This window comes from Dasypus novemcinctus, chromosome 20 (assembly GCF_030445035.2).
Source record: "Dasypus novemcinctus isolate mDasNov1 chromosome 20, mDasNov1.1.hap2, whole genome shotgun sequence".
NCBI lineage: Eukaryota > Metazoa > Chordata > Mammalia > Cingulata > Dasypodidae > Dasypus > Dasypus novemcinctus.
Window position 1 is genome coordinate 48,852,131 of NC_080692.1, and position 26,342 is coordinate 48,878,472.

Below are 26,342 nucleotides of genomic sequence, written 5' to 3' on the forward strand. Positions count from 1 at the left end.
AAGGCAGCCCTGTTCATCTTATCAGAGTGGCCAAAACAGGTGGCGGCCACATAATGCAGGAAGCGTCCTGAGGGCAGGAAGCATCCCAGGGAGTCCTAAATTTAACTTGGGATTTGACTAAGGTGAACCAGCACCAAGTCCAGCAGATCCAGCGTAAACGAGTCAGCCATCTACACTGCAATTGTGGGAGAAAACGTGGCCGCCAAAGCGACCAGCTTAGCATGGCTGAAGTCTCTGAAGCAAGTTACAGATTGGTTAGAGGTATAATGACCAGGCCTGTAAGTGTTCTGAAGAGTCCCAGGTTGATTTGTCCTTCCTCCTGGGGAAGATGGGCCCCATGGACCTCCTGACCACTGAGCTGTGCTCCTCTGTCTGTCGTGGCCTGTGGATGCTGTCCAGGGCCACTCTGTCCTGTAAAACTTGGCTTCTCCTTCCACCCCTTGCCCTGCTGTCTCACTCTTTGCTGCTATGCTTTGCAACCCCACAGCTTTGATTTCTAGCCTGGCTCTGTTCTTCCCCTACCCTGATCTAATTCTACCTACCAGTTCTCCCAATCTAAATCTCCCTTTCCAGAATGAATAAATTTACCCAATTCTCTCCACCTCAGACCATAACTGCATTCAAATTAATTTCTTTTCTTGAACTTGAAAGTGTTTCTCCAGGGTGAGCGTCTACTCATAAACCCCTTGGCAAAAACCTCTGTTTTTGCTAAAAGCTGCCAAGAAACCATACCAGAAATGGGCTGGCTTTTACCTATGAGGATTTATTCAGCTAAAAGCTGACAGCTGTGGGGCCATGGAAGCATCCAAGGCAAGGCATCGGCAGAGGGGCTTTCTTCCCAAGCGCAGCTGTGGCCCGCCACTCAGGGGCCGCGGGAGGTCTCGCCCCCTTCCTTCCTCCCCCTCCCCCTCCCCTCTTCCCCTTCCCTCTCCCCTCTCGCCTTTTTACCCCCTCCCCTCTCCCCTGTCCCCTCTTCCCCAGGCCTTGTTCAGCTTCCAGCTGCTCCTTCTGTGGCTCTTCTCTCCTGGGTTCCTTGATTTCAACTTCCAGAGGCTTCTCTGTGTCTCTGAGCTTTTTTCCTGAGTCTGCGGCTTTTATTCCTCCGTTTAGAGAGGACTCCACTCTGAGGATAAGACCCACCTGGGTCGCGCAGTCTGCCTAGAGGCCCTGAACCGAGGTGCTTTCCTCACAGGGTCCCACCTACGACAGGTGCACACGCACAGGAAGGACTCGCTTTAAGAACAGACTTTCTCGGGGCCACGGAAGCTTCGGGCTGCCACAGCCTCTTTCTCCCATGCCTTCAGCCTCCACCCAAACTCGCCCGTCGCCATCTAAATGCGTCCTGATTCTTCATTAGACTTGAGGTGCGCCGGGCAAATGTGTTTTTAAGACACCCTTTCAGAGCAGCGGTTCTCCCACTTGAGCCTGCCTCACCTTCACCTGAAGGGATCGCTACAACGCAGGTTGCTGGCCTCAGTCCAGAGGTTCTGTAGGTTTGGAGCGCACAGAGAACTCTCCCTGGAGCCACTGTTTCAGATTCCTCTCCCATGTGTGGAATTCTCTGGAGGCACAAGAGGAGGAGAGAGGGGAAGAGGAGGGTGGTGAAACGAGCGTCCTGGGTGGCATGACCAGCCCTGGGGTTCGCTCTCCCAGTTGAGTTTTCTCACCGCTTCTCTCAAAACCTTCTCTCTGGGGTCCCTGCACGTTGGCTAGACTTAAGTAAAAGCGACAGAAATAAGCCTGAGATATTTGCTTGACATAGTAGACTCTAAATAAATATATAAAAAGAATGGGTCGGTCAGGAGTTACTAATTGAGCACCTGCTGTATGCCAATTACTGTACCAGATGCCTGCACCCAGGTGAGCAGGCGGCAGTCACTGCTCTGGGGCCTTCTCTTACAGGGATGGGAGCAGCCCATCCGATGGAAACTAGCAAAGGTCCTGGGGCGGGCAAAGTACAAGGAACCCACTAAAGGGGGTGATGCCAAGACAGGGGCTGGAAGGAGCAGTTACTTTAGGCAGAGTTCCAGAAAAGTCTCTCCTAGGAGACATTTGAACTGAGCCCTGAATGGTGAGTCAGGCATGCAGAGGCCTGTGGGAGGGAGCTCCTGGCAGAAGAAAGGCGAGTGAAGGCCTGGAGGCAGGGAAAATCCAGGGACCGGAAAAGACGGGGGAGCAGAGCCTGGAGGGAAGGCAGCAGGGGAGGGGCAGCTGGCTGAGGGTGCCGCGCCTGTGCTTGAGGGACGCGCTTGGTCACCTGTTCCGGGAAGTCTGGGGGATGCTGACTGGTGCTGTCCCTTACGGTAATGAGGAAACGTGAAACCACAAGGCCATGTTGGAATTTCACTCATCTGGCAGTGACCTGGGCGACTTCGCTGAAGATGGGTAGTAGTTTTTGAATGCTAGATAACTACTTAATTTTTGTGCTATTCCCTTTGTAACAACTTCAGACACTTTTAATCTGCATTATTATTATTTTCTCCATCACATTTTTAGGTATAGGCAATCAAAAAAAAAATCGAGCCTTGATTTGTAGCTTTGCCAATTTCCTTGGTGTGGACTGTCCCACCATGACCGATTTCAGGCCACCAACGTGAGGTGACGAGGTGTGGAGCAGGGAAGGGATGCACAAGAGCACACCGTTAGATGGTACTGTGCTCACGAAGAAAGTGTTTTTTAATAAGCATGTATTGATTGCACACTCTGCCAGATGTTCTACATGCTGAGGTCAGAGCAGTGAACAAAAAAAAAATCCTTTTTAATGGTGTTAAGTGCCATGACAAAAAGAAAATAGATTAAGAGGTTAGATTAGAAGCAGACCTTAAAATCACTGATTGAAAAATAAAAAATTAAAATAAAACAAAAGACAAAAAAATCACTGATTCACAAAGGATTAAAACAAGGATTTAATCCCGTTCAGCAGGTCTTCAGATAACCTGAAAACCTCCGTATAATTGAGATTTGCTTTTCTACCAATAAAATGCCATTCCTTCTTCACTCCTCTCTTTCCCTGTGTTCCATTCCCTCTGCTCTCTTCTAGACAAAACAAAATGGGGCATCCTTGTGGGGAACGCTGAGATAATTATTGGTGTTTTTACTCCGTCATGCTTTCATCCTTAATCATGCACTACTGGAATGTAACATTGTTCTCTAGTATGTCATTGGTTACAATATTTTAAAGAAAAAAGAAAAAAGTGGTATAAAAAAAACCAAGGATCTAAAACATTAATAAAGCATAATTAAATATACTGTTCTCATAAAGAATATGTATAACTTGTAGAGAACCAGAAAGTTTTTCTATTAAGAAATAAAATGTGTTCTTAAAATATTGTTTTTATCTTTCCCTCATATATATATATATTTAAAGATTTATTTATTTCTTCTCCTACCTCCCACCCCCCATTGTCTGCTCCTGTGTCCATTTGCTGTGTGTTCTTCTGTGTTTGCTTGTATTCTCATTAGGCAGCTCCAGGAACCAATCCTGGGGCCTTCCAGAGTGGGAGAGAGGCAGTTACTCTCTTGTGCCACCTCAGGTCCCTGTTCTGCCACGTCTTCTTATTTTTCTCTCCTGTGTCTCTTGTTGCACCATCTTGCTGCACCAGCTCTCAGCATCAACCGGCACTCCTGCATGGGGTGGCATTCTGGTAAGGGCTGGCACTCCGCATGGGCCAGTTCGCTTTGTGGGCCAGCTTGCCCTCACCAGGAGTCCCTGGGCATTGAACCCTGGACCTGCTATGTGGTAGATGGGAGCCCAATTGGTTGAGCCACATCCGTATTCACCTCTCATATATTTTTAGTTTTCATTTCACTTGTATTTTATGATACACATAATATAGTAGTATAATAGTTGGTGTATATAACAAAATCAAATATACACATGAATGTTGCTTAAGTTTTCTTTGACAGGATGCAGAATCAATGATGCTTGAAGACAACTGCTTTAGAGATGAAAGAAATAACAGATGAGCCCTGCCCCTCGGAGGTACCTGAACTTTTTAGTAGCACATACCAGAGAGTGGGAAAGAATGTTCTCATTTTGTTCTAAGCCCAGTGGGAGCTAAGTGGCCACTGCCACTTAGTAGATTATGAAATGCCAAATCCACACCCTGGTCTGCACCCCGTAGGGCTGCACGCTGGCAGTGCAGGAGGGCCCAAAAGGGCACCGGGTGAAAGGACCTTTCAAAGGATTATCAGTGGAGACATGAAAGATGTTAGGGGCAGTTGAGGACGTGCTTCCCTGCCATACTGAGAGAGAAGCTTAAATCTGTAAGTACCCAGTAAGGAAGAGAAGACTGAGCCTGTGGCACGTGGCTCAGGACCCCTAGCCCGGGAGCTCTGGAGGTTTCCCAGCTCAGCTCTCCATGCAGACTCCCAGCAGCCGCCCCAGGCCTTCAGCTGGCAGGAGCGGGGACCGCAGGCCCTTCAGCTGGCCTTGGACCACTAAGGCACAGGCCTCACGGAGACCTGTATCAGCCAAGGGCTGCTGATGCGAAGGACCAGAAATCCGTTGGCTTTTATAAAGGGTATTTATTTGGGGTAAAAACTTACAGTTACAAGGCCCTAAAGAGTCCAACTCACGGTACCAGAACAGTTACTTGCTCACCCAAATCTGTTGCCGACCCCTGCAAGGGTGCGGCCTTGCTTCTTTCTCTTACGGATCCGAGGTCCCAGCTTCTTCCCGTCTCAGCTGTAAGCTGGCATAGGGCTTGTTTCTCTCTGGGCTCAGCTGCTCTGGTCGCTTCACGAGGTCAGCTGTAAACCAGCAGGTGAATGGCTCGTCTCTCTTCCCGGGGCTGCAGGATCGAAGCTGACCCAGTTCTCTCCTCTGGCGTCTGTGGAGCTTCTCTCTTCCCGTGTATCTTCTTGAGTGTCCATTTATGTCGCCCACCGAGAGGGCAGAGACTTAACCCTGGGTCATGCCCCACTGACATGGTTGAATCAAAGCCCTAATCTTAATTTAATCAAGTAAACAAAACCTTTGAATTTAGCACAAAGGGTATCCTGACCAGAGGAACAGACCAGTTTATAAACATAATCCTTATCCTTTTTGGGGTTCATAAGTAATCTCAAACTGCCACAACACCCCATACTCATTTGGTGTAAGTTCCAGGTACCCGCCTTGGTGAGCACCAGTAAGCCTGAGCATTTCTGCCCCTTCCACACCATCCTGAAGTTACTTCTTTAGACTTGGCCTCTCTCACGAAAACGAGAGCTTCCTGCCTCTTCCCGTGGTGTGTGGCACTTAGTAGACACGCAGGAGGTATTCACTGAGTGTGAGTGGCTGTCTTCTGTCCTTTGTCTCTGGGTGACTGACCATATAACCACATGACCACTTTCAGATCCACAAGAACAATTAAAAATCCCAGTGAATAAATATACATTAGAGTGTTTTTGTTCCAACCAAGAAGCGATTTCAACATACTCGTTAGATTTTATCCCAAGAAGTTTCTAACAAACAACTTGGATAATTTTCTATCCGTAATTCTCGTGAGAAATGCATCTGAAAAGCCCTGGTATAGGTAAGGAATCTGCGCTTTGCTGAAAATAAATTTATGTTTAATAAATTGGCGTTTTAATATTTGGCTTGAAGTATAGAACCGTAAGTCATAAACTCGTGCTGGACTCTACTTTATCTAGCTTCTTCCTCTTTCTGTCACCTTAGACTTTTCATTTCACTTTTTGAGAAATGCATGCCTGAATATGTATACATTCTTGGAGAATTTTCCTTAGGTATGAGAGCCCAGGTCAGTCACTGATAATAACCTTGAAAGTATAGTAATTTCTGTGTCTTTTAACCATTTTGCAACAATATGAAAAGAAAGGTGGGATGTTCTTATGGAACTGTACACTTCTCTTGCCGTATTTTGAAACAGTCTTCTAAATATTGAGTTTTAAGCAAAAACATATATAGTCAGAGGTTAAGGAGGAAAAAATCCAAGCAGAATTCTTGAGAATAATCAAACTTAGTGCTTCCATGTGGTTTCTTTTTTTGAGAAGGATGGGTTTTGTCCATCATCATCATGTTAGTTGTCCTGGGCGAGTATGATGAATCAGAGAGTAGGTGTTGGCTACAACTCTGCTAAGATTCAGGGCTCCACCAGCATATGAACAGACTGAAGATGTAAGTCTCTGGGACATATATTTAATGGTCGTAGTGCTAATTATAGGTTCAAATAAAAGGGGTAGAAGAATCTTGTGTAGGGAAATGAGTCTAGCTCTGTTACATTGGGGAAATAGGTTATCATATATTCCAAGGTAAGGCCCACCAATGGGGTGCTGACTTCATGGGGTGGTTCCTTGCCTATAGGGTCCAGATGTCTCTAGAGCCCTTGGGAGCACCCCACTTTGAGGCTTCGTTTACTGTGGCAGTTAGTGAGATCTGCCTGAGGTGTGCATAAGTGTAACCTCTGGAATGACCTCCTGACTCACTTTAAAATTGCTCAGCCATAAAAGCTCTTTTGTATTTAATATTTCTCCCTTTTGGTTAAGGTCTTTTTCTGAATGCATTGCTAGGTGGTACTTGATAATAATCCCTCGGTGCCAGGGAGGCTCATCCCCAGGAGTCATGCCCCACACCAGGGTGGGGGGGGGGGAATGGGGCATATGGTTTCTAAAAGTATTTTTTAATTATAATTTTCAGATTTGTAGAAGAGGCAGAGAAGATTTATTACCTTTGAAATAAAGATGTGATAATTTTACTGGAAAAATATAGAAATTTCAAGGATATTTAGCAATTGGTCAGTTAGATTTAATTCATTGTTGAATTTGTGATGCACTAAGGGGACTTGACATGTTTGAAACTCTTCCAGTTTCTAGGCTGTGCCTCACAATAGCCCTGCTAGCGAACAGGCTGTAGGACAGAGTAGAAAGAGCCTGAGCTCTGAATTCAACATGGTTTGAGTATCAGGTTTACCACTTAACAGCTGGGTGACCTGAGGCAAGCTCATCTTTGTCTTTATCTGAAAAATGGGTATAATCACAGCACCTCATAGGAGTGTGGTTAGGATTAACGCTGTGCTTGGTTCCAAGTAAGCACTCAATAAATGGTAGCTATTGTTCATGGCACTGGAAGAAGAAAAGGAAAAATGAAAGGGAGCAAAGAAGGAATATCTATTATATGCTAGGCATTTTGTATAATTATGCACCTTAATCCTTATGATAGTCCTGTGCAAAACATCCCTGTCTTGCAGATGAGGAAACTGAGGCTTAAAGAGGTTATGTGATTTGTCCCAAGTCACCCAGCAAGCGGCAGAATCAGAAAGAGGTTACATGATTTGTCCCAAGTCACCCAGCAAGCGGCAGAATCAGAACTATGGCTTTAAAACCATCGTATTCTTTTTACCTTGCCATGTCACCTACAGGAGCAACTCCTTAGAGGCCGAAGGTTCTTAATTAAGGAGACCATTCTCGATGGTTTCTGTCTCAGACACGCCAGCCAGGGAGTTAGTTGCTTCTGTGGTAGGAATGTGCTCCCACCCACACTGGACATTCCACGCCCACATCAGCTGAGCCACAGAGATGCCTGCAGTCAGGCTCAAGGGTCTTCTCAAGAAGTTTCTAATCTGCCCCAGCACTTGAACCAAGCATTTCACACCCCAGAGCTCTGTGCCAAAGACCTGTGGCCGCTTTGGCCTACGGGCGGTAAGGGCACGTGCCCACAGGCAGTGCCACGGGGGATTTGAGCGCTGTGAGCATCTCGCGCAGGACAGGGTAGCTGCGAATCGGAACACCCATTGGCCCCATGGGAAGACTGCCCGCGTGAGGGGACTCTGAATTCTGCTTTAAGTGAGGAAAGGGTCTGTTAAGGGAAATTATTTCATTTTGCATATAGTTGCTACTGAATTATTTTTTTCCTCTGGTAAGAAGCCAGTGGGATCCAGTAATGAGCAAAGCGTGTGGTCAGTAAAGGTGATTAACCTCCCTTTTACCATAAATCAGTTACATTTAAAAGAAGAGAGGAGCGAATTGCCCTTTTATGCTAATTGGAAACTGAATTTAAGGTTTATCAAAAGGTGAACTCTCACGAATGGCCATCAGTCGGTAATTGCTCAAGTGGGCTTTCATTATACTGGGCTCCAATTTTATGTATGCTTGGGATTTTTCATAATAAAAATGTTTTCTAAAAATAAACATTTACATTAAAAAATTATGTCTACCCTGAGTCCAACATTAATGTCATGTGCACAAACTTTAAAAAAGCTTCTGAGGTAGGGACACAACTCTCCAGGCATCTCAGCTTGTGACATCAAAGGCTGACGAAGTGTGGATGAATGGGACCCAGTGGCTTAGGTTTTTCTAAAATTTATTCTAGTAAGATGCTCTCACTCCACTAGTTGTACCCAGAGTCCTTTGCTTCTTAGGCCAGAGGGGCAGATGCTGTCAGGGCCCTCTTGCAGAGTGCAGCCCCCGGCCCCCTCTGCCATCAGCTGAGATCCATGCGGTCTTTGGAGCCTGGTGGGAAGTTGGGGGACTATGCCCCTGGGAACACCCCTCACCCCTGGCGGGAGCTGGTGCATAAACCCTGGGTCTTTTGCTCTGCAGCTGCCTCTTCCCGAAAATGTCCCTGTCGATTTAGCTTCAGGCTCCCAGAGTGGCTTCTTGCTTGGACACTTGCCCTTCGTCAGCTGCCTCCTCTTCTTGTCTGATTTCCCCACTCCCAGAAGTGGTCCCGGGATCCCCTCTCAAATGACTTCTTATTCTTGAACCCTTCGCTCTGGGTCTGCTACTGCAAGGATCCAGGCGAAGGCAGCCAGCCCGCCGGCAGCTCCCGCAGAGGCACGCGCCAAGGAGTTCTGGAAGGACGTTCTGGCAGTGAAGCAGGGGTTGGAGCAGTGCAGGCTTAAAAAACATGGTGGGGCAGATGACACTCGAGTCCATCCTCTGGAGCTGATGTGAATAAAGTGTGGCAAGAATTGGGGTTCGCGACCCCTGATAAGATCTAAAGAATTTGGGGGCTAAGAGTGTTTGTGGGATCTTCTGTTCTGGTCTGTTTTACTTTAAGCAGTTGATAAATGAATTGCAATGGATGGAATGACATAATCCCCACTAGAAATTTGCCAACTGAGTAAGTGTTCAAGGTGAGGCTTGAGGGACACGTTAATACGGAAATTTAGGTGGTTACCCTGCGGTAAGAGAAGAATCAAGGTAAAAGGCTCAGTTCTGCAGTGAGATTGTAGATCCATACAGGCCATTCTCGTCACATGCTTTCGGTTGAGTGGACTGTTTTTCGTCGGTTTCATTTGTAAATCTGAAAGGCGTCCTCACCGATGCCAAGCTCTTTGTAGAAACCTTTTTATTTGACTGCCGTCTTGTTTCGTTAATGTGAATGAAAACCTCTTGGTTGTGAGGCAGAGGCCCCAGGTTCCTCGTGTAACTGCCAGGGTGGACGTGGGCCACTGAAGGGGTGGTTCACAAGTGATCACTTCTGGGAAGAGAGAACGAGTTTACGACCCCGTGAGCCTGGGCCTAGAGGCCTGAACCCTGCGCCCTGCTTCTTCCTTTGCACTTGCCCGTCGCAGTCACTGCGCTGCCTTGACTCGTGCCCTGGATGTCCCTCATGTTTTTGTCCCCACCCTCACCCCGACACGCAGGCAACTCTCGTTGAGCACCTTCTGCGACAGAGCATCACTGTCATCAAATAGCACGGAGTTAGTGATTCCGAGAGTGAGCTCTCAGCAGCCCAGCCCACCTTTACCTGCCACCGCTTGGCCTTGGCCTCAGTGTCCTAGACGGGGGGATGTTAGAGCATCCCACAGGGCCGTTCAGAAGATACTGAGCTATACGCTCAGAGCACCTGCTCCGTCGTCCCGCACGTGAACTGTTCTGAAAAGCTTGGCTACTGTTACAAGCTACTGTCTTACATGGCAGGTCATTTCATCTTCTGTTTAAAAGGTTTTTAAAGACTGATTGTAGTAACAATAACTTAACAAAAAGTTCCAATTGAAAACAATGGCTGTTTTGGTCTTTTCTAAGTCTTCTCAGGAACCACTGTTTTAAGTACTTTAAATCAGTTGTGTTTTTTTTCTACTTTCTAATCTTTAATTCCTTTTTTTTTTGATGGACTGCCTTAATCTGTATATTTCTTATCTTTAATGCCTGGGTTTTATTTCATTGTGTTCTTAAGCATTTCCTAATATTTGAGCATATGGCTTATTTCCAATTTTTTATTATTTTGGTTGGACCTCCATGACAAGCTTTTTTCCTATGGAATTAATTGCTTGGGATTTTTCTGAAAAGTGAAGTTTTTGAGTGAAATTTTATTTTTGTACCTTTCATTATAAATTTTCCTAAATGTTCTCTACAATGTTTCTGTAATCTATTATAATCAGATATAGAGTAGCTATTATAAGTGCTAACATAGGAAATTTAAGAATATGCATAATGACTTAAATGCCCCCTTTGTACTTTTGAATATAAATTATAATATGCTAAAAGTTTAATAACCTGAAAACAATTATCTTTGTGGCTAGGAGCAAGGGGCATGAAGTTTAACTTTTTCTAACAGATATAATTACAGTAATTTAAAAATTGATTTGGAAATATATTATTCTACAGACCTAAACCTAAATCAAAGCACACTGGCAGCTTTTGGATATAGTGAATATAATGTAGTTCCTGAGAATATTTACCCATTAAAAGTTCAGTTGTTGAATAAGTCACGACGAGACCTCTGGTTTCTCTCCACCGCAGCGCTGGTCACGGCCACGTTTAGCGTCTTTACAGCGCATTTACCTGCAGTCGTGGCCTTCTTACATATCAGCGTGGGGGATTTAAGAATGGCTTCTTAAGGACGCCAGCGCCTGTTTCTTTCACCTCTAACCAGATCGTAGGAAGTTCTGCACTATCCACTGCACTGGCTACCTGAGAAACTGGCCCCCACGTGTCGCCGGCGCAGAGGACGACAGGGGCAGCGCGGCGGGCGGCGGGGAACTGCCGTGCCTCGTGGCCGTGGGGAGGCCGCAGCCAGGCGGCGTCCCCCCACCCCGCGGCCGGGTCAGAGTCAGGCCCACGCAGTTCATAACCCGGTTTGCGATGAACGGAAAATTCGTCTATGTGGATCAAAGGTAAACGCTTCATACGTAATTTTTGAGTCCAGAGGGACGCTGACCGCGGTTACAAAGGGGGCTTGGCAGCTCTGCTGGCCCTTTTGTAAGGCTTCAGCACAGGAAATGGAAATGTGAATCAAATGAGAACGTGTCTGTCCACGTGGGCGTCTCTGATGTGGGCTCAGGTGCCTGGGGGTGGTCGTGGGCGCGCAGCGAGGGCCGCTGGCCGCAGGCTCGGGCGTCCGTCTGTCCTGCGGCTGGAGGCTGTGGGGCAGCGCGAGGCCCCAGCAACAGAAGGCTGACCCCTGGCCTCCTCCCTCTCTCCTCACCCCCGGCCCTGCGGCGGTCCAGGACGGGTTCTCTTGCCAATCCTGAAGCTTCTTTTCTGTCTTAAAACCAGGGCGACAGCCATTCTGGGCTACCTGCCGCAGGAACTTCTGGGAACCTCTTGCTATGAGTATTTCCATCAAGATGACCACAGTAGCCTGACTGACAAGCACAAAGCAGGTATGCATTCGGGGGTCCTGCTTTTTGGTAACCTACAAATCAACTCTTTTTTTTTTCCCCTTTTTTTATTTTTTCAGATCAACTCTTTAATTTCTCATTCCTCTGAAAAGCAAATGAATCGTCAAGGGGTTGATATTTGTACTACTAAGGTAGACTTAGACTGAAAGGTTAATCGTTCTCTTTTCTTCTTAAGTTCTACAGAGTAAGGAGAAAATATTTACAGATTCCTACAAATTCAGGGCAAAAGATGGCTCTTTTGTAACTTTAAAAAGCCAGTGGTTTAGTTTCACAAATCCTTGGACCAAAGAACTGGAATATATTGTGTCTGTCAACACATTGGTTTTGTAAGTAATTTTTTATGTTGTTAAGACCCTTATATTAATTTCAAATGATTTTCTTTGCTTCTCTTTTCACATCTGGCTAAACCATTAAAACTGTATGATCTTCTGGACTTCTATTACAATTTGAGCTTTATATTTTGAGGAATTCGCTTAATGTTCTTTGGCATTAGTTCCCTTAATTGAAGCTTGCCCTTTTATAATGGGGGTTCTTAACAGTTGTGCACAGACCCCCATGGAAAGATTTCCAGGGGTCTGTGAGCTTGAATTGAAATTCAAAAAAGTATTTTTCTTGTGGGGATGTGTTGGTGCAGGTGTGATATATTTATTAAATAATACACAGTATAGTATGCACTTAGTAAGGGGTCTGTGGTTTTCACCTGACTGGCAAAGGGGTCTGTGGAACAAAAAAGGTTAAGAAGCCCTGCATTATAATATATTCCTTTTTGCTTTGTACGATATGTGACAGTTAAGGCATTTTATGCAAGCATTTCTTTCCTACCCTATATTAAATGATGGGGATGTGACTGTAAACCACCTGCTGTAAAAACTCAGTGCTTTGTTCTCCACGTCATTTCTGCGTGTGCATTTTCTGTGCCTGGGGTGCGTGTTTGATGGGGGAGGGACGCTTGGCTGAGGGCTGGGCTTCTGCCAGGCGGTCAGTGACCGCGTCAGCCCAAGGGGGGCGACCTCCCCTGAGGCGCACAACATGCTGTGCGATCTTTCTTTAATTTCCCTTGGAAAGAGCCATAAGGTTTCATCAGACTGAATGTTTCCTTATCCAAACTGTTTAGTAAGGAAAGAGCACAAAAAGCTTAACCTCTAGTATTCCCTGTCACACAGCGTAATAGTCCTTGCCTTTTTGTCAATAGTGTTAGAAATGAGTTTGTAACTGCAAATGTACTTTATTGGATAAGATGGCATTAAGTAAATGCCCTGGTGCTTAGCGCATCTCTGGCAGTGACGTTACGAATGCATGTGTATAAAACAGAAGCGGGGCAAGAATCGACAAATCCAATACACAGAACCAAAGAGAGTTGCCTTAACAGTTTCCTTTACCTTAAGAAAAGATCAGCTATGGTGTTTCTTAATTCTAGGGGCAATAATGCGACTGGAAACGCATCGCTGCTTCCCTGCAGCTCGCAGTCCTCAGAAGGTAAGCTGAGTTTTAGATGATGGAAGACTTACTACTAATATGTATTATTACGGAAAATTGTTATTATTGAGACGCTGTCTTGCTGCCGTGGAGAGGGAAAGAATTTCAAGTTGAAACTGAAGAATATTTCTATGGGTCAGATTATAGGAATCCCCACATCAGTTTAAAAGAGACTGAGTTGAAAGGAAAAGAAATTCCCATTTGAACTGTCAGGCCCGCCTGCTGGGTGTCCACTCCGTTCTCATCCGTATCGTAGGGCAGTTAGCTGTTCACCCACTCGCCACCGCGCCGTGAGCTCTTCAAGGTGGAGCTCTGTCCTTTTCAGTCTTTACCCAGCATAGTTCCTGTTCTGTTGTGCAACTCAATATCTGTAGGGCAGATTAATAAAAAGCATTAAGGGGAGTATTTACTACCTGTGTTGTTTTTACCACATGAATGTCTTATCGTGTTACGTGTATAATTAAAAATAAAAAGATTAGGAAATTTTAAAAATAAAGTACGCTCTGGCTTTTGAGTGGAGCTTAAAGAGGCAAGAGGCTGTCTGTGCTCAAGGTCTTGGACCATGTTTGTAACCTCAGGTGACTTTCTGGACACTTGATTGAGATGACCCCTTCCTAAGTATTTAGAGACCACATGGGCCGTGTTCATAACTCTGGGATGAGTTTTTCTAACCTTTCAGAGCGCAGCTAGTCTGCTTTTGTTTTTCAAGGAGGAAAATAGGAAATGTGTTTGAATTAAAAGAGAAGTATTAACCACAGTTAACTTTTTGAATTTGAATTTTTCCTCTTGTTATTACTCAGAGTCCTCCAGACAGTCTTGTCTCAGCGTGCCGGGTGTTTCTATGGGAACAGTGCTTGGTGCTGGTGGGATCGGGACAGATATTGCAAATGAAATTCTGGATTTACAGAGGTATTGTTTTAAAAGCCCTAAAAAAAGTATATACAATGGAAGGGAAGTTTACATTTACAGAAGCAACAACCAAAAAACTCCCAGAATAATTAGATAAAAAATTCACAAGTGTCCTGACCTATATGAAAAACAAAGCAAAACACTTAAAATGCTATGAATGTACACAAAGGATGACTTGAGTAGCTTCCCAGATATAACTTGTTTTTCAGGGGCGAGACTCGGTGTTGTAAGGATGTGTCACTGCGATGCATTTGTGGTTTTTTGGTCTCTGAGAAAATGATATTAACCATTGGGAAATATCCAGGGAAATTCTGAAAAACAAAAGTAACAAGATAAGGCTAACCCCATCAGATAGTAAAATATATGATAAGCTACAATCACGCAAACCTTTTGGTACAACCTACAAACAGAAATGTAGATCAACGGAAAAGAACAGGATTCAGAAATAGAATCAAATACAGATGTAGCCGTGGTTGAGCACCTGCCTCACATGTATGAGATCCTGGGTTCAATCCCTGGTACCTCTTTAAAAAAAAAACATTTGGGGAGCCGATGTGGCTCAAGCGGTTGAGCACCTGCTTCCCACATGGGAGGTCCCAGGTTCAGTCCCCAGTACCTCCTAAAAATAAAAAAACAAACAAGCAAACAAATGAAAACCCAACTCAGAGGAGCCAATGTGTCTCAGTGGTTGAGGACCGGCTTCCCAGGTATGAGGTCCCAGGTTCGATTTCCAGTCCCAGGACCTAAACAAAATTAAAAAATAGACTCAAATGTATATGGAAATTAATTTTATGGTACAAGTGATATTTTAAGTCAAGGAGAAAGAGAATGAACTAGTAAATGGCATTGCAATAACAATAAACATTTGGGGAAAAGTATATAAAGCTAGATTCCAACTTTTTTCCTTATGTTAAAATTCCAGATGAATCAAACATTTCAAAGTAAAAAAAAAAACTATCAAAGTGTATCAAGAACCCAAGTGTGGACTTTTACAATCTTGGTTTGGGAAGTCCTTTCTAAATATCTCACAAAATTCAAAATTCATTAAGAAAAATATTATAAATTCCATAAAAATTCAAAATTCAAGCATAAGTGTAACCATCCTAACAGATGAAGTGTAAATTATAAACTGAGGAAAATATGCATTTCATGTGATAAAAAAGAACTATCTTAATATATGGAGAAGTTTTAATATGTAACTAAAAATAACTCAATAATTTAAAAATGATTGGACAGTGGACATGAGCAGAAAAATATATAAATGGTCAAGGCACTAGAAAAATTGCTCAACCCAATTCACAGCTAAGCAATTGGCATATACAAAATAAAACAATAATGAGATACTTTCTTTACTTAGAAGATTGTCAAAGACTTGAAAGTCTAATAATAATGTTGGTCGGCGTGTGAGGAAACGGGCTTTCCTAAACTATTTGCTGGAGTATAAATTGCTGCAACACTTTGCAGTGAAATTAGACAATATCCATCAAAAATGTTTATAATCTTAAACTATGCAGTTTTACCTCAGGAATAAATATTCTCTCACAGTCAGGTTCTCCAGAGAAACAGCCAGTAAGATATATGTCTGTAAATGTAAGAGATTTATTACAGAATTGACTGTGGGCAGTCTGAATTCCTCAGGGTAGGCCGCAAGCTGGAAACTCCGGTTTCCGCAGATTCCCCAGGAGATGTGGCTGGCTGAATTAGATGTAGAAATTCTTTCTGGCATCTGAAATCATCCCTTGAAGGCCTTCCTTTAAGGCCTCAGCTGACTGGATGAGACTCCTCTCTTGCCGAAGGCAGTCTCCTTCGCTGATTGTAGACGTGTCAGCCGCAGATGCAGTCACCTGACCAATGACTTAAAGCCACAAAACGTCCTCACAGTAACCATCAGGCCAGTGCTTGTTGACCAACAGCTGGGCACGGTGACCTGGCCAAGGTGACGCATGGACTTCACCACCACGGGGAAGCAAGGCTCTTCATTGTTGTCTTGCTCACAGAAGTTCCTTAAATATCTATCAATAGGAAAATGGTTGTGGTATAGCCATACAATGAAATGCTCTGCAGCTGTGAAAGATGAGGTAGCTCTGTTAATGCTAACATGGAAAAAATCTTCAGAATAAATGGTAAATAGAAAAAAGCATGAAATAGGAAAAAAGAATAGTATTTATAATATCTCACCTGTGTAAGGAAAAAAGAGGTTATCTAAAATCCTTGAGACCAGTATGTGTTGAGTTCAGAATTTTTCTGGATTTTAGAAAGCTGGTGTTTTGGAATTCTTTTTTTTTTTTCTTTTTTTAGAAAAGGGCATATTATATAGTGATACTTCCAGAAAGCAGTTACACATGGGCAGTACCCCATAATAAAATACATTAGTATTTCTGCAATGATAAGTATTTATAAATTAAATGGTGTTTATGGATTAAATAATCTAGTGGGGGGAGGAAGAGTGAGGGGTAAAGAGGTATATACATTAAACAAGATTGAAACTGGTGGACGTATGGGATTTTATTATACTACCTACTTTAATATCTGTTTGAAATGTTCCATAATGAAAAGTTAAAAAATATATTTCTGGGGTAAAGTATATAAACTTTCATATTAAGGGGGATTTAAAAGAAAAAAAGTAGCCTCACGTTAGTGAAGGTCAGGTTTTTCTGAGTTCTGATCAATTCAGGTCTTTACTGACAAAGTGAATTATGGAAAATCTTTCCGTTTTCAAGGTGTTTTGATTTTGGAATTGTAGAGAAGGGACGTGTAACCCCACAATATAATATGTAACAATACAAAATATTTCTTTTGAATAATCACCTCTCACTTATGGGATAGGGTGTTTGGGAGACAGGAGATGTAGAAGAGGGAAGAAATTTTAGTTTTTAATTTACTACCTTTTTCTATAATTTCACTGTAGCTTTTAAATTTTAAAAAATGTTCAAATTGAAAAAAAATCACAAGACATTTCTCTGAAGCCTTCTATCTGCCTAATCTATTTTACTGAACAAATGTTTATTGAGTACTTAGTATGTGCCATTTCTTTTTAAGTAGAGTACTGTGAAGTATGTACACATACATCCATCTGTGAGCCTTCCTGTGCTTTGACCATAAACCTCAAGACTTACTACGTAAAACTGACAAGAGCCTTGTGGTCCATCAAGTGCTCAAGGGTGCAGTTCACACGTTTTTGGCATTTAATCCTATATTGACTTTCACTGTCAGATCCAGGTTTCCTTCCCATTTTAGTGTTCCTCAGCTTGGTGACCTGCGTAATGAAAAACACAACGTTCTTGGTGGACCTGGGGTGGAAGTTGAACTGAATGTTGACGGGCTGCCTCAGAGGGAGTGGGACAGTGGAGGGGCATCCATGCGGGAGGACCTCAGCGGGGCGTGGGGCGGTAGGAGGGAGTCAAGCGAGAGCAGTGGGGGGCGGCCTGGGACGCGGGGCTGGCAGGACGAAAGCCTCGTGTCAGCAGGTGAGGCTGCCCACAAGGAGCAGGGCCCAGGGCCTGCTCCTCGTCCTTAACCCAAGGCCAAGCGAACAGGTTGTGATTTTCAAAGACAAGACTTTCACCTCTAAGGCTACCAGTTCTTTCATCTCCGAGTTTTTCCTACTAATCCATTCCATTCCTCTGTTTCTGTTTTCTTTCTCTGTAATTTCTTCTCAGCTGCCTTCTTGAGAATACATAGAGACATAACGTTACGTTTATGCCATTCTGTTCTCTGCATGTGATTCATTGATTTTGTTCCTGGGGCTGACCTATTACAGTAAAATCTGACTGTTTCCCACTTTTGGAAGTTGCAGAATGTTAGTAAATCTTTATTTCAATGATGCTGTTTATTGAATTTATGAGAGTGCCTGTTTTAAGCTATTTATTGTGTTCTATTCCTTTGCCATGTGCTATAGTAATAAAAATAACATGATCGACCTTGGATTTTTACTTTTCTGTTTACTATGGAGTGTTTTCCTGCCCTCCAGAGGCACCTGTAACTCTGCCACCCAACAAGTCAGTCTCATTGTGGAAACTGTTAAGATATAAAAGTTCTGCACTGAATTTCATCAGTAGATTATTAAGTGTTTGGAGGAGAAAATTTCCTTCTAAAAATATGTAGTCAATGTCTTTATCGCTTTTTAAAGGCTACAGTCTTCGTCGTCCCTGGGTGACTCAAGTCCTACAGATTTCACGAGAGACTCGTCCCCTGGGAACTGCAGGAACGTGAGTACACTCGTCAGTAAGAACAGTCATGAATAAACGGACGGTGGGATTTGCTCCTGGTGGGAGTTGCGTCTCTTGGGAAGAGAAGTCACACTTGAGAAACGAGTGAGGCAAAGAACAGTGGTCAGGAGTGACGGCTCTGGAAGCCACCGTCTGGCCCAAGTTACTGCTACAGAACCTCGGGCTTGTGACATCAACTTTCTTTGCCTCAGTTTCCTCATCTGCGAAACAGGGATGAAAAACTCTTAGAGTAGTGGGAGAGTTAACTGATCTAATACAAAAACAAGCAGAAGCACTTAAAACAGTGCCTGGCAAACAGTAGGTGTTCAATAAATGTAACTATTAATTTTCTTGTTATTGTAATAGGTTCCACTTCAGTGGATTAAATGTACTTCTTTAATCACCTAAAGGGCCTGAGAAAAACTTTAATATAAGCCACAAGATAAGTACTATATGCTATTTAATTCAACTGAATAAATACTGTTTGAAATCAAGCATTGTTGAGTATACAAAATTGACTAAGCATAATGACAAACATCTGAAAGACTTACATACAATATGATTCTAATGTACCACAGACAACAAAAAGCTCTAAAACCAGGTATATAAACTAAGTGGTATAAGAATACAGGAGAAAAGAGAAATTAAATTTGACCGAGGAGAAAGGGAACTTGAAAATGCAAATATATCCTGTTTTCACACAAATATCGAAAGTCTTTTGGTCTGCTCTTTATTCATTTATTCAAGTGTTTATTGGTGCCCATTTTCTCCAGGCAATATCCCTGTAACAGGGATTTAAGTCTATAATAAACAAAACTCTCCAAGTAGAGCATATTCTGTCATAAAGTGCATGAACGTAATAAAACAACATAGGTGATTATTTCTGGTCTTCTGATGAGCGACAGGGAATATGAAACTGTTTGGCCTGTAACTATGTGACAGGTAAGAACTGCTCGGTCAGCATCTGGTTTAAGCTGGCCCCACTCCGGTGGTGCCGTACGGGGTGTGCTCGGGCCGTCGTTTTAAAAACGGAGATGACCTGCGTCCAAAGCGTTTGGGCCGCGCACTTTTCCTTCCTAGGCCCAGCCTGCTCCCCGCAGTGGGTGCCTTAGTCGTGGCTGGTCGGAGCGTGGGCTCCGGGGCAGGTGGACGTGGTGTCCTGGCTCCCAGCCTCTTTGGGCCTCAACCCCGTGGCTGCTGCAGCGCGCCCCTGGGGGAGGCGCGCCCCTGGGGGAGGCGCGCCCCTGGGGGAGGCGCGCCCCTGGGGGAGGCGCGCCCCTGGGGGAGGCGCGCCCCTGGGGGAGGCGCGCCCCTGGGGGAGGCGCGCCCCTGGGGGAGGCGCGCCCCTGGGGGAGGCGCGCCCCTGGGGGAGGCGCGCCCCTGGGGGAGGCGCGCCCCTGGGGGAGGCGCGCCCCTGGGGGAGGCGCGCCCCTGGGGGAGGCGCGCCCCTGGGGGAGGCGCGCCCCTGGGGGAGGCGCGCCCCTGGGGGAGGCGCGCCCCTGGGGGAGGCGCGCCCCTGGGGGAGGCGCGCTGACGCCGTGCAGTATGGGCGCCCGCCTATGGCCCGTGCGCTGCCGCGTCGCCGGTGCAGGTGGCGGCACGCCCGGCGGGCCCGGTCCGGTAACCCCGAGGTCCTGGCTCGGTTCAAGCAGGCCCTCACTAACCAAACCGTTCCGTCTTCTTTCAGATGGCGGCTGAGGAGATGACCCCGCCAAGTCCCTCTGAAATGGGGGCGCTGAAGGCCGCGAGGCAGCACCGCAGCACTGTCGCTCTCGGCGCCGACGAACCGCTCCTCAGTGAGTCCCGGGGCCCCTGCCTGCCGGTTTAGGTTTTCAAACACTCCCTAATCGTCGTCTTTCAGGAATAGGGATTTCTAGAGAAGCTGTTTTAAAACTTAGATTTTCCCCCTTAGACTCCTAAATAGAATAATCATGTCCTTGCTTTAAAAAAATGTATGTTACTTAATGGACCTGTTGTTAAGAATTCAGTTATCAATGCAATCAGTTATGAGTATTGTAAAAATGCACCTAAGTATTTCAGTTCCAAAGAATTTTTAAAGTATAAGACCATACAGAGTTTAAGATGTAATCATTCCTTTTCAACAATTCTTATGCAGAGTCCAAATTAAATGACATAGTCCCTTACCCCCCAGACCCGACTCTGCTCTGCTGGCGGAGTACGTTAAAGAGAAGCAGAGGACGTGAACGGGCGCCACGCGGAGCCGCGTAGAGTGTCTCACATCCAGTTACACTTTGAAAAATATCTAGAACGCTTTGGTTAATCGCTCTGTGTGTTTTAACCTTGATTTCTCCTCCTCCTCTTGTCTACTTTAAATCCTATTTCCTTGGTTTCTCATTTCCATTTTCAATTTAAAAATCTGCTTACCTTCCTTTTATAAAAATATTTCAGAGTTTTTAAGGCAATGCGTTTGTCTTGGCCTTCTTGTTTCCAGGTGAAATGAAGTTTTTTCAAATTAAAGTTAAATTTTTCCTTCTAGGCTTTGCGCGCACGTGTACACACACACACACACACACACACACACACACACCAGCCCCTAGATTCTAGCTGTCTGGGAGTCTACCACTTAGCTGTCATTTTCTATTTGAAAATGCATAGACCAGCTCATTACTGTACAAGTTATTTGACAGCTGATTGCTATAGATATAGGTGACTCGTTTAAAAAGAGATCAGGCGTCTGCGTTTAAGGCCTCCACGTTGCCCTCAGGAGAACCTGCCAGGCCTTGCTTTGCCATTTTGGACAATAATCGCTTTTTTATTTCCGAGTGTGTGAAACGGACGCTGTTACTTACACGGGCTGTGTTGTAACTGGCAGGTGGCGGAGCCCCGCTGGACTTCGACGCCCTCTGTGACAACGAGGACACGGCCATGGCTGCCTTCATGAACTACTTAGAAGCCGAAGGGGGTCTGGGGGACCCCGGGGACTTCACTGACATCCAGTGGACACTGTAGCGGTGGACTTCCCTGGCTCCAAAAACGAGAACCGTTTCACAGCGTCTCATTTTCAAAAACCATATAGTCTCCAGGACTGTATTAATGTGATTTTTATCTTATTCCTACTAATAGTCTACCAGTTCTTATAGAGTGCACCTTACTCTCACAGGAATGTGGGGAAATGGGAGGTTTTGTTCTCAGTGGAACCTCGCAGTTTGTTAGACCCTTTACTCAGTGAAATGGCTAAAAACCTACTAGCAGCTATATTTTTTGCTAAAAGTATTTTTAACCAAGAATATCACATATGTATTGTTTTTGTTTCTTGAAGCCGTTTTTTAATTTGGATAATTTGATGTGTTATTTTCCTTGTGTCTAAGATTCATTTATAATTGTAGATTTGTGTTATTCAGAACATTTTCATTCCTTGTGGACGTTATTCTTATTTGCGGATAGGGCTTATATACTTTAAGAAAATGTTGAGTACTTTAACATTTAAAGGGGCAGTGCAATTTATAGTCGTAATCACAGTTAATCCTGTATTCCATCTTTGTAGACTTTAAAAACAAAGCAAGTATATATATGCTCAGTGGAGCACTTGGAGATGGATTTTAAGTGAAATGATTTTATTTAAAATTCAGTAAAAGAAGTTGAGAGAGTTTCAGCTTTGCTTTCAGGAAAGGAAGAGCCATCTTATGCCCTAGATGTTGGTGATTAACCCTTGCGTAGAATATTTACTCTTAATATAACCACTCAAAATTTCCATCGTAGATAGAATTGGGTTTTTTAATACTGAACAGGGACTTAGCAATGAGTTAGTCGTAGAGGAAGAAATGGACCCAGGCAGATTAAATGTCTTGCATAAAGTCACATATTATTTTTGGAATATTCAATGTACATAAACCACATTTCTTTTGGTTTCACAGGTTAAATGGTTAACTGACCCACGAACTAGTCATAGCCTTCTAGATTATTAGGCAATTACAGTTATTATTGCTGGTAACCAAAGATATCGATGGTAATTTTTAAAACTACAAGGCATTGAGAAGTAATATGAAAACTAATTATGCAGCTATAATTAAAATTTTGGAGAATGTTTTTTAAGTAGTAATTAATCCATAGCTGGCTCAGCCTGAGTGCAGGAATGAGGACTAAGTAGCATGCCCTGTCTCTACCTTATGGAGGCTGGGACTTCCATAACGCCGTCGGTTCTGATAGCCTTTTAGGGTTTACCGAGTGTGGACCCATCTGTCCTCGTTCGTGCCTCCTACATGACAGGGGGATGGGGTGGAGACTGATGGGGCTCCGACTCAGTCTTCGTTCTCTGGACGAGGCTCCATCCTAACCGCACATATCCGTCAGGGGCCCCCTGCCAAAAAACAGCGGTTATTTTGACCCTGCATGCTGTCTCCTCAGGCTCTAGGTGGTAGATTGGCTGTCCCGTAGATGCGTTCACAGCGCACATACCAGCAGGCTGTAACCAAAGGCAGTCGGCACGTCCTCCTCTGGAGCCTATCTGTGTTCCGGCAGTTTCCGGGGGTCAGCACCACCCCTGGGTCTGACACCTGACTCGACAGTCACCCAGCTGTAGAATGAGCCAAAGAAACCCCAGAAGGTGGGAATGGGTTTGCAGTAGCCTACGCATTATGGTCAAGTCTAAAGAAGTAGGAACGATTCCAGTAGCCCGCCCAGGCTGAGGGTCCTGCCCCGCACATAGCCCTTTCGGGAGCTGTACCACGGCAGGTTGGTCTTGGCCTGAAGGGGCCGCCCAGGCTGGGGCAACAGGGGAGGTCAGGTGGCCGGACGGCCTCAGAAGCAGCAGGTGCGGCCGCTGGTGGAAGTGCTGCCGCGCCTGGGAGTGGCAGTTCTCTTTAAGAGGAGGCTTATCTGGAGACTCAGGATGCGTGGCCAGGTGCGTGGCCGGGTGAATGCCCTCTGCGTGCTCGGATCCTCTGTTAACCCACCCTAGTGTTTTTCCGCAGAGCCTCTTGCCCTGAACCCAGAATCCAGCATTCGTTTGACTCATGCCTGTCCCCTCCTGTCGCTCCCCCGAGTCGGTGTGTTCTTCAGAATGCCTTCTAGTAACATTCGATCGCTGCTAGGAGTGACAGGTATTTTTCTGGCTTATACTCTTACTTTCTGCCTTCTAAAAATTAATTTCATGCATTCTGGCGAAAATAATTCATCTACGAGTTGACTGGAAGTGCCGTAAGAGAGCTCTGGGTCTGTCCCTGCAGTCCCGGGGGTCCTGCTGCAGCGCTGCACAGGGCAGTGGCGGGCGTGCTCAGAGTCGGGAGCCTGCTCAGGCCACGTTCAGCCGCGCAGCCTCGAGCAAACCCCCGTAAACGCTCTGTGCCTCAGTTTCCTCATTTTTAAGAGATCTGAACTCCAAGTGGAATCTGATCTCCAGCTCTGACTGTGATTCTTACCCACAGGACATTAGGGTCAGGCCCTGTAATGGCACTGTCCAGTACAGTGGCAACGGGCCACATGTGGCTACTGTACCTTTGAAATGTGGCGAGCACACTTGGGATGGGCTATAAATGTAAACTACATACCAGATTTTGAAGACTTAGCATGGGAAAAAATGTGAACTGTATATTCACGAATTAAAATTGATTATGTGTTAAAATGATAATACTTTTCAACATACTGGGTTAAACAAAATTAATTTCCCCTACTTGTTTTTGCTTTTTAAATGTGACTACTAGAAAATTTTAAATAACTTCTGAGTCTCACCTCTTAATTTCTGTTGGAGAGAGCTGCTCTAGAACATTTTTAAAGTGGATATCATTGAAGTAGACCAAAGCATAAGGATGATACTGACCTCTAAATACCTGTTGTTTAAAAAACTGTTACTTGTTGATCCTCCATTCAGTGGCTTCGTGTAACTCTGACCCTCTACCCCTGTACCATGTAGAAAAATTTTTTTTAAATTAGTAGCCCTTGGAAATATTATCAGACATTTTATTACATGATAGCCTGAAACCAAATAAAACTCAAGGTATGTGTTGACACCTTATGGTAATCGTTAAATATGGAAATCCACCGAGAAACAGATGGACAAAGAAGAAAATACAAACTAGCAGCTTTCAGTAGATACGTGGAAGGAAAGGGAAGTGTTGGTTCACAGTGTGGAAACAAGAAAAGGCCGTGTGGACATGGCTCGGGCGGAGTGGCTAGGGGTCGGGCCGCGTGGGACCCGGCCTGGTTCCGGCCAGTTTGGACTGGTCAAGTTTGGCTCCTGCCGCCCGGGCCAGCGCGGGCTCTGGACTTTCAGCCCCCAGTCACAGCAGAGCAGGCAGAGGTCATCAGGAGCCACGGAGAAAAGCCTCCTGCGGCCACTAGGTGCCACCTTCCCCTTGAGAGAGTGCGTCCTTCTCTTTAGTAGGTTCCTTTCCCAAGCTCCCCGGGGCCTGGGAGCGGCATTTCTGACTTCTGTGCCTTGACTAAGTCTGCCCCTGGCAGTTCTGAGTAAAAAGCCTTGCTGCGGGCTCCTGGAGTGATGTACCTTGTCCACAGTGTGGGCGGCTTTACAGGGAAGCTTTCTAGAGAGGTCTGGAGAGATCCTTCCCCACGCTACGGGAGCTCTGGCTCGCAGGCCTGGCCGGGTGTGGCCCAGTTAAAACGATTCAGAAAGAGACCTGTTGGGACTGGAATATACTTGCTGAACTCCTTGCAGTTGAAAGTGTGTTGTATATGTGCCGCTGTTCGTACAATATTGTGTGTGGGTTTGTCTTTTTTACAGTTTCTAGCTCTTTTCCAGTTCACTGGCTCGTCTGTATATTGGTATTTTTTAAACTTTGTGGTAAATAATGAAAAGAGTAAAATTAAACTATATTTTATAATAATTGCTAGTGTGGAGTTTTTCTGTTGAGCATATTACACTTCCTCCTAAAAAAGTGACCCTTTTTCCACCATCTCATGGGAAAACCCAGACGGTGGAGAAGGCGCCGGCCCTCAGGCCTCTGGCCGAGGGGTCCGCTGAGCCGTCGCTCCGTCCACCGGGCTCTGCCGCTGCCCCAGCCGCCCCCAGGCCCGGGCAGCCCCCCGAGGGCTCCCGACCGCCTCGGCTCCCCACGTGGCGCCGAGTCCGACTCTCGGCGTCCGTTCTTCCTTCCGTCTCAGCTTTGGTTTCCTGAGCTGGCCGCGGCTCACATGGGCCCCCGCGCTGAGCCCCTCGGGCTTCCCGCGCTCGCACACCCCGGAGCCCCCGTGGAAGCACAGCCTGCGCCGGGCAGGTCCCCGCGTGCCTCGCCGGGTCTCTTGGTTGTGCGGTCAGCAGGCCCCAGCGCCCACTCGTCCAGGCGGGGTCACCCGCGGCCTGCGTGTGGGCCGGGGGAGCCACCCATTGGGATCAGGAACGGGGAGGAGAGGGGCTCCCGAGCTCAGGGTTACCCACAGGGAGGGTGCGCGCGGAGCCGGCCGCCCCAGCCCCTGGGACGGGGAAGAGCGGAAGCGGGACGCCCCCGAGGACGAGGACGAGGACGAGGCGACAGGACGAGGGGCGCGTCCCGGAAGTGGGTGGTGGAGAGGTCGGGCGCCCCAGGGGGAGAAGCAGGTGTGCGGGAGGGGAGGCGTCTGTTTTTGCACATTGATTTTGTGTGTGTTTGGAAGCCAGGAGAGGAGTCTGGGGCAGCAGGCGTGAGCTCTTTGAGCCTCCATTTCTTCGTTCATAGAATAGTCCTAAGGATTCTTAATGCAGAGCTTTAGCGAGAATTAGGTTATAGAAAGAGTTTGGCCCATTGCTTGCCACTTAGAAATCCTAAGTGATCATATATTAATTGATAGATAAGATCTCCAGCGTGACAGTAAGTGTGGGGTGTTGATACCACGTAGAAGCTTCACGAATAAATTAGTAAAAAATTCTGATGTAATACCTAAGACAAAGCATAGTCTAAGAGTTTAAGCCTTCCAGAAATGTAACCCAAATAACAGTAGAAATGTATAAGCAATGTGGAAGTGTAAGTAGCAAGAGAATCTGAGTTTGGGGTTTTGGAAGGTATGTGTGAAAACAGAGTGAATAATTCAATTAGCTGAGGGCGAGCGCCATCGACAGCTCAAAGCAAGTCCGGGAGCCTGCTGGGGGGTGCCGCTTGGGGGGTGCCGCTGGGGGGTGCCGCTGCTGGGTCCAGCTTAACCTTGACTCCTGCGCTGCGCGCTCGGGGAGACAACGGGCGCAGCGCCTGCTCCTCAGCGCCCACGGCGCAGTGGGAAGGCGGGGAAAAGC

At 45.7% G+C, this 26,342-nt stretch overlaps 1 protein-coding gene across 8 annotated transcripts in view; it reads left to right on the forward strand.

Annotated features, from left to right (window-relative positions):
* The window catches only part of BMAL2 (basic helix-loop-helix ARNT like 2), a 72,083-nt gene extending 47,120 nt beyond the window's left edge, over positions 1-24,963 (forward strand). For 7 of the 8 annotated variants that reach the window (XM_058282938.2, XM_071210222.1, XM_058282935.1 and 4 more), the window contains 8 exons: positions 10,823-11,063; positions 11,446-11,552; positions 11,746-11,896; positions 12,988-13,046; positions 13,847-13,955; positions 18,085-18,163; positions 19,851-19,959; positions 20,997-24,963. In XM_058282938.2, the coding sequence (XP_058138921.1) occupies positions 10,823-11,063; positions 11,446-11,552; positions 11,746-11,896; positions 12,988-13,046; positions 13,847-13,955; positions 18,085-18,163; positions 19,851-19,959; positions 20,997-21,133 (992 nt within the window). In that variant the 3' untranslated portion in view covers positions 21,134-24,963. The remainder of the gene's footprint in view (positions 1-10,822; positions 11,064-11,445; positions 11,553-11,745; positions 11,897-12,987; positions 13,047-13,846; positions 13,956-18,084; positions 18,164-19,850; positions 19,960-20,996) is intronic. The other variant, XR_011646682.1, reaches the window with a different exon arrangement.
* The last annotated feature ends 1,379 nt before the right edge of the window (positions 24,964-26,342 follow it).